Here is an 8,405-nt window from a genome sequence, read left to right as displayed (position 1 = left end):
AACATGGCCAGTGGCCCCTCCAGTCCAACACTCTGAGTCACATAAGAACATAAGAGAAGCCATGTTGGATCAGGCCAATGGCCCATCCAGTCCAACACTCTGAGTCACATAAGAACATAAGAGAAGCCATGTTGGATCAGGCCAATGGCCCATCCAGTCCAACACTCTGAGTCACATAAGAACATAAGAGAAGCCCTGTTGGATCAGGCCAGTGGCCCATCCAGTCCAACACTCTGTGTCACATAAGAACATAAGAGAAGCCCTGTTGGATCAGGCCAGTGGCCCCTCCAGTCCAACACTCTGAGTCACATAAGAACATAAGAGAAGCCATGTTGGATCAGGCCAATGGCCCATCCAGTCCAACACTCTGTGTCACACAGTGGCCAATATATGTGTGTGTGTGTATATACACACACATATACATACATGTATACATACACACACACAGATATATATATATTGTGGCTAATAGCCACTGATGCAACTCTGCTCCATATTTTTATCCAATCCCTCTTAAAGCTGGCTATGCTTGTAGCTGCCACCACTTCCTGTGGCAGTGAATTCCACATGTTAATCACCCTTTGGGTGAAGAAGTACTTTGGGTGAAGCAGTGCTCCCCTTCTCGTTTCTCAGGGTTTGGGACTTCCTCTTCTCATTGCTTTTCTTCGGAGCGGATAGGGGGATGGGTGGACTGGGACCCGCTTGGGCACTCACTGGCAATATGGTTCTCTCCACACACACACACACACACACTTGAAGCATAAGCGGTGCTTCATCCTTCTTTCTTTCTCACCCGCGGGGGTGAAGGTCTTCTTTGGGCCTGGTTTCAATTCCCCTTTGGTGCTTTTGTGGGGACTGGTGTCCTGTTGCCGCCAGTGCAGGGTCACCATCTTCTGACAGTTCTCCACCTCGATCCACCCCACAGGGGTAGGGGGGTGGTCATGCATGGATAGGGTTTGGGAGAACAAACTGGAGTTTAGCCCTTTCTTGTATTGCTCCACTTTCATGAGGTCATCCTACCCATGCACCTTGCTCAGTGGAGCCCGGAACTTGGCGGTGAACTCACGGACTGACTTGGACCCCTGCTTGAGCTCGTGCCGGATAATTTGGGCCTCTATTTCTTGGAGGGGGTTCTCAAATTGCTCTCATAGAGCGTGTAGTAAATCTCGGGTGGTCCTGAGTTCTGGAGCCCTCAACTCATGCAGGGTCACATACCACGCTGCCACTGCCCCCTCCAGACTTGATCCCAGGTAGATCAATTTAGCATGATCCCAGGTAGATCAATTTAGCTTCTTCTTCTGAAGCTCCTCTCCCAGACCCTCATGTAGCCCCTCACTTGGACCAGGAAGTACCCAAGCTTCACGGGGTTTCCGTCAAACGTCATGTCAATCGTTTTCAGCCCCATTGGCTGAGGTTCCAAGACCGCGGGTGGTGGCAACAGAACAGGCTGTCCCCCTGCTCTTGTGTGTTCCGGGTTTTCAACTCCTCCTGCATCAGGAACAGCTCGGCCTCTACAGCCCGACTGAGGTTTCGGGCATCTCCCGTGTGGCCCCCCGCTGCTCCCAGTTCACCTTCGTCCTCTTCACTCGACTCCTAGGCACGATATTACCCATGTAGTCCAAAGGAATGAGAGCACCAGGCCTTCTCGCTGGGTGGTGAACATATGAACATACGAAGCTGCCTTATACTGAATCAGACCTTTGGTCCATCAAAGTCAGTATTGTCTTCTCAGACTGGCAGCGGCTCTCCAGGGTCTAAGGCTGAGGTTTTTTACACCTATTTGCCTGGACCCTCTTTGGAGATGCCAGGGATTGAACCTGGGACCTTCTGCTTCCCAAGCAGATGCTCTACCACTGAGCCACCGTCCCTCCCCTGACAAAGTGGGACCCTAGTGATGACAGGTCTTTCAGAAGCTCTAGCTTTTCAGGAGGGTCCATATGGGTACCCTTCTCCAGCACACTCTCGTCATCCGACGTAGTCGTGAATGATAAGCATGGGTCAGGGTAATGGGGAGTTTTCGCAATATGTAAACTCCCCGGACTTTCAGCTAACAACACACTCAGGAATCATCCAAGAGTTTGAATGATCCTCAAGGCAAGACTGTTCCTGTGAAAACTGACAATGGTGGGCCACACCCCCCTGCATAAACATTCAGAGAAACCGTTACCTTTCAAAGCATTAGGAGCCAAGCAACGCAGCCCTCCCACCAGAGTTCGCATTTCCATCTCCAGCGCGCAAGAAAGATGTAAATAAAAGAACAATTTTCATTAATGTGTATGATGTCTAAATCTTACTATATTTGTGCACAATAATATTGCCAATTAACATGGAGTATTAAAGAAACAGGCAGAGTACTTGAAAGTCCAATGGAAAAAGAAATAGATTCACAAAGTCCATTATAAGTTCACACTCATCAGTTCTCAAATGGAGTCCATAAGAAGTCCTGTATGACATCCTAGATAATCCCTCGTTCCAATGACCTCTTCCTCAGGGAACTATACAAGTAATAAACAATGTTTTACTCTATGCACTATGTAAAGCCACAAGGAATTCTGCAGAAACCAAATATAATGTATCTTATCCCCAGATAATGATGGCATGTGCCAAACTATGCCATCATATGTGGTTTTTATGTCCACACAAAGGACAACTAGAATGATTCAAGGATTGGAACACTTTCCCTTTGAAGAAAGGTTAAAACGCTTGGGGCTCTTTAGCTTGGAGAAACGTCGACTGCGGGGTGACATGATAGAGGTTTACAAGATAATGCATGGGATGGAGAAAGTAGAGAAAGAAGTACTTTTCTCCCTTTCTCACAATACAAGAACTCGTGGGCATTCAATTAAATTGCTGAGCAGTCGAGTTAGAACTGATAAAAGGAAATCCTTCCTCACCCAAAGAGTGATTAACATGTGGAATTCACTGCCACAGGAGGTGGTGGCGGCTACAAGCATAGCCAGCTTCAAGAGGGGATTGGATAAATATATGGAGCAGAGGTCCATCAGTGGCGATTAGCCACACCATATTGTTGGAACTCTCTGTCTGGGACAGTGATCTTGGGGGAGCCATGGTGGGAGGTCTTCTAGTGTCCTGGCCACACTGGTAGACCTCCTGATGGCACCTGGTTTTTTGGCCACTATGTGACACAAAGTGTTGGTCTGGATGGGCCATTGGCCTAACCCAACATGGTTTCTCTTAAGTTTATCTAGCCGTTAATTCTGGCAACGTGGAAGGTCATCATGAAACAGTACTTATTTCCTCTGTGTTCTTGTCTCAGCAAAGAGACAGAGAGAGCTTTTTAAGTAGAAAAGGCCTAGAGTGTGGCCTCACAATGAACTTAAAACAAATTTCAACCTTTTTAACGTCTAACATTCCCTAGTGCGGAATTCTCCATGCTAAAGGAGACAGGAGCTAATCTTGGCCCGACTTCAGCTGGTAGAGTCCATCTTTCCTTTCTCCCCTCTGGGATCTATCTGAGGGCTTCAGACAAGCTAAAGCTCCTTCTGTAGCATGACCATCTGTAATGTTTCTTTTTCTTTTGGGTAAGATTTCAGATTAAAGATTTTTGCAAGATTTTGTATTGTTTTGCCACTTTATGTGGTCTCTGGTTGTCTTTTACTTATGAAAGAAGAGAAGTACACTTTTCCCAATGTATGGGATTACATAGTTCTTCCTTATATCAGTTTGTAGATGTCAAAAAGTCCAACTGCAACTTAATCTTTTTTTACACTCAGACTCAAAGGGTATCTCTCCCTGTATGAGTTCTTTGATGCTCGTGAAGAAGGTCACTTTGACTGAATCTCTTTCCACACCCTGAGCATTAGAACATAAGAACATAAGAGAAGCCATGTTGGATCAGGCCAACGGCCCATCAAGTCCAACCCTCTGTGTCACACAGTGGCAAAAAATGTTATATACACACATACACTGTGGCTAATAGCCACTGATGGACCTGTGCTCCATATTTTTATCTAAACCCCTCTTGAAGGTGGCTATACTTGTGGCCGCCACCACCTCCTGTGGCAGTGAATTCCACATGTTAATCACCCTTTGGGTGAAGAAGTACTTCCTTTTATCCGTTTTAACCTGTCTGCTCAGCAATTTCATCGAATGCCCACGAGTTCTTGTATTGTGAGAAAGGGAGAAAAGTACTTCTTTCTCTACTTTCTCCATTCCATGCATTATCTTGTAAACCTCTATCATGTCACCCCGCAGTCGACGTTTCTCCAAGCTAAAGAGTCCCAAGCGTTTCAACCTTTCTTCATAGGGAAAGTGCTCCAGCCCTTTAATCATTCTAGTTGCCCTTCTCTGCACCTTCTCTAATGCTATAATATCCTTTTTGAGGTGCGGCGACCAGAACTGCACACAGTACTCCAAATGAGACCGCACCATCGATTTATACAGGGGCATTATGATACTGGCTGATTTGTTTTCAATTCCCTTCCTAATAATTCCCAGCATGGCGTTGGCCTTTTTTATTGCAAACACACACTGTCTTGACACTTTCAGTGAGTTATCTATCATGACCCCAAGATCTCTCTCTTGGTCAGTCTCTGCCAGTTCACACCCCATCAACTTGTATTTGTAGCTGGGATTCTTAGCCCCAATGTGCATTACTTTGCACTTGGCCACATTGAACCGCATCTGCCACGTTGACGCCCACTCACCCAGCCTCAACAGATCTCTTTGGAGTTCCTCACAATCCTCTCTGGTTCTCACCACCCTGAACAATTTAGTGTCATCCGCAAACTTGGCCACTTCACTGCTCACTCCCAACTCTAAATCATTTATGAACAAGTTAAAGAGCATGGGACCCAGTACCGAGCCCTGCGGCACCCCACTGCTTACCGTCCTCCACTGTGAAGACTGCCCATTTATACTCACTCTCTGCTCAGCCAGTTTTTGATCCACAAGAGGACCTGTCCTTTTACTCCATGATTCTCATTCAAAACGTTTCTCCCCTGTGTGGGTTCTCTTATGCTTTTGAAGACTAGAATTCACACTGAATCTCTTTCCACACTCAGAACATTCAAAAGGTTTAACCCCTGAGTGGGTTCTTTGATGATACAGAAGACAGGCTCTATGACTTAATCTCTTTCCACACTCTGAGCATTCAAAAAGTTTCTCCCCTGTGTGGGATTTTTGGTGCTTTAGAAGATAGGAACTCACACTGAACCTCTTTCCACACTCTGAGCATTCAAATGCTTTCTCCCCTGAGTGGGATTTTTGGTGCTTTAGAAGATAGGAACTCACACTGAACCTCTTCCCACACTCTGAGCATTCAAATGGTTTCTCCCCTGTGTGAGTTGTTTGGTGCAGTTTAAGATTGCCATTCTGATTGAATCGCTTCCCACACTCTGAGCACGCATATGGTTTCTCCCCTGTGTGGGCTCTTAGATGTCGCTGAAGATGGCCACCGCGAATAAATCTCTTTCCACATTCTGAGCATTCAAATGGTTTCTCTCCTCTGTGCGTTCTCTGATGCTGCTGAAGATGGCCACTCTGACTGAATGTCTTTCCACACTCTGAGCATTCAAATGGTTTCTCCCCTCGGTGGGTTCTCTGATGCTGCTGAAGATGGCCACTGCTACTGAATCTCTGTCCACACTCTGAGCATTCAAAAGGTTTCTCCCCTGTGTGGGTTCTTTGATGCAGCTTCAGAGTGCCACTCCTACTGAATCTCTGTCCACACTCTGAGCATTCAAAAGGTTTCTCCCCTGTGTGGGTTTTTTGATGCTGCTGAAGACTGTCACTCCTACTGAATCTCTGTCCACACACTGAGCATTCAAAAGGTTTCTCCCCTGTGTGGGTTTTTTGATGCTGTTGAAGATTATCACTCCTACTGAATCTCTGTCCACACTCTGAGCATTCAAAAGGTTTCTCCCCTGTGTGGGTTCTTTGATGCAGCTTAAGAGTACCACTCCTACTGAATCTCTGTCCACACTCTGAGCATTCAAAAGGTTTCTCCCCTGTGTGGGTTCTTTGATGCAGCTTAAGAGTGCCACTTCGACTGAATCTCTGTCCGCACTCTGAGCATTCAAAAGGTTTCCCTATGTGGGTTCTCTGATGTGTCCGAAGTTCACTACTCCAACTGAATCTCTTTCCACACTTTGAGCATGGAAAAGACTTCTGCACTGTGTGGGTTCTTTGATGCAGCTTAAGAGTGGCATTTCGACTGAATCTCTTTCCACATTCTGAGCATTCAAAAGGTTTCTCCCCTGTGTGGATTCTTTGATGCAGCTTAAGAGTGCCACTCTGACTGAATCTCTTTCCACACTCTGAGCATTCAAATGGTTTCTCCCCTGTGTGGGTTCTTTGATGCAGTTTAAGACTGGAACTTACACTGAAGCTCTTTCCACACTCTGAGCACTCAAATGGTTTCTCACCTGTGTGGGTTCTCCGGTGCTTTTGAATATCACTACTCCGACTGAATTTCTTTCCACACTCTGAGCATTCAAAAGGTTTCTCCCCTGTGTGTGATCTTTGATGCTGTTGAAGGTAGAAACTCACACTGAATCTCCTTCCACACTCTAAGCATTCATATGGTTTCGCCCCTGTGTGGACTGTCTGATGCTGTTGAAGACTGAAACTCCTACTGAATCTCTGTCCACAGTCAGAGCATTCAAAAGGTTTCTCCCCTGTGTGGGTTCTTTGATGCAGCTTAAGAGTGCCACTCCTACTGAATCTCTGCCCACACTCTGAGCATTCAAAAGGTTTCTCCCCTGTGTGGGTTCTTTGATGCAGCTTAAGGGTGCCACTCCTACTGAATTTCTGTCCACACTCTGAGCATTCAAAAGGTTTCTCCCCTGTGTGGGTTCTTTGATGCAGCTTAAGGGTGCCACTCCAACTGAATCTCTTTCCACACTCTGAGCATTCAAAAGGTTTCTCCCCTGTGTGGGTTCTTTGATGCAGCTTAAGAGTGCCACTCCAACTGAAGCTCTTTCCACACTCTGAGCATTCAAATCGTTTCTCCCCTGTGTGGGATCTTTGATGCTGTTGAAGGTAGAAACTCACACTGAATCTCCTTCCGCACTCTAAGCATTCATGTGGTTTCGCCCCTGGGTGGACTGTCTGATGTCGTTGAAGATGGCCACTCCGACTGAATCTCTTTCCACACTCTGAGCATTCAAAACGCTTCTGTGCTGTGTGTAATTTTTGGTGTACAAGAAGCTGTGGTCTGTATCTGAAGTACTTTCCACAATAACTGCATTTACATGGCCTCATTATACTGTGGTTTGGAAAACATACATTACCCTTTCTCCCATTGGAGAAAGTCATTCCACTCTTGTTGAAGATGAATGACTTTACTTCTGAAGGAGTCCATTGGTGATGGCTATGGGGTGGGATTTCATGAAAGTTGCCCCTTTGGTAAGGAATGGGCTTCACCATCGTCTTTACTCCATGGCTTGCTTCTTGGTTTTCTGGTCCATCTGTATTCCTGAAGTTTCCTTCGGCCTTTTCATTGTTGGCTTTTTCCTGTGGCAATCCCTGAAATTTTCCAACTGACTCCTCGCCATCTCCTGCTGGAATAAAGAGGGAGGTCGAATCAACATTCAGACAAGAGGACAAGCCACCAATCAGAAACTCCTAATTAATAATTGTGCATATTGTCTCCTGAGCTACTGGTCACAACCTTTCCCTGGCCAGCCCTGCATTACAGCTTTTCCTATATTCAGATTGTCCCTTTCCTCCCCAGGACTTCCAAAATGTACTTTAAGGGAAAAGGTGGCAAGGATCTCTTCCTAGAACCATAGAATCATAGAGTTGGAAGGGACTTTCAAGGTCTTCTAGCCCCAAACCCCTGCACAGTGCAGGAAATTCAGAAATACTTCCCCCCCTTCCCACAGCCCCAGTGACCCCTGCTCCATGTCTAAAAGTTGGCAAAAAACAAAAACCCTCCAGGATCTGTGGCCAAACTGGCCTGGGGAAAAATTGTTTCCTGACCGCAAAGCAGTGATTGGCATTTCCCTGGACAAGTAAGAAAGCGCTACAAGAACTAAGCACTGATGCGGCCCTTCCTGCCCTCTTTCTTAAGATCTGCCTCTGTTAACAGAATCAGTTTTGCTGGCAGATGGCCATCTATCCTCTGTTTGAAAACCTCCAAAGAAGGAGGGCCCAACACCTCTTAAAGAAGCCTGCTCCACTGAGGAACCACTCTGTCAGGATATTCTTCCTCACCTTTAGCTGGAAACTCTTCTTTTTAATTAATCAGATTTTTATTAGATTTTCAGTTTACAATAAAGAACACTATAATCGATCACCTCAAATAATGCAGCCTTAGTGAGGATATAATAAACAATTTAAAAAAAACACAAGAAAAAGAAAGAGTAATCCATAAAATACAGAACCAAGGAGAAGTCATACAATTATACTGAAGAGCAACCAGTGAAAATACATTCTTTTGA

The 8,405-nt window shown here is 45.8% G+C and overlaps 1 protein-coding gene across 1 annotated transcript; it reads right to left on the bottom strand.

The window, feature by feature from the left end:
- Window positions 1-1,395: 1,395 nt before the first annotated feature.
- On the bottom strand, window positions 1,396-6,957 carry LOC132571377 (zinc finger protein 883-like; the record flags this gene model as incomplete). The annotated part of the gene is made up of 3 exons (XM_060238174.1): window positions 1,396-1,593; window positions 5,116-6,061; window positions 6,128-6,957. Coding segments are annotated over 3 exons (1,974 nt in total), but the record flags the coding sequence as incomplete, so codon positions are not given.
- Between the last annotated feature and the right edge of the window lie 1,448 nt (window positions 6,958-8,405).

The sequence above is a fragment of the Heteronotia binoei genome, chromosome 5 (assembly GCF_032191835.1).
Source record: "Heteronotia binoei isolate CCM8104 ecotype False Entrance Well chromosome 5, APGP_CSIRO_Hbin_v1, whole genome shotgun sequence".
Classification (NCBI taxonomy): domain Eukaryota; kingdom Metazoa; phylum Chordata; class Lepidosauria; order Squamata; family Gekkonidae; genus Heteronotia; species Heteronotia binoei.
The sequence above is the reverse complement of the archived record's forward strand: the minus strand, read 5'-3'. Positions and strand labels throughout refer to the sequence as shown.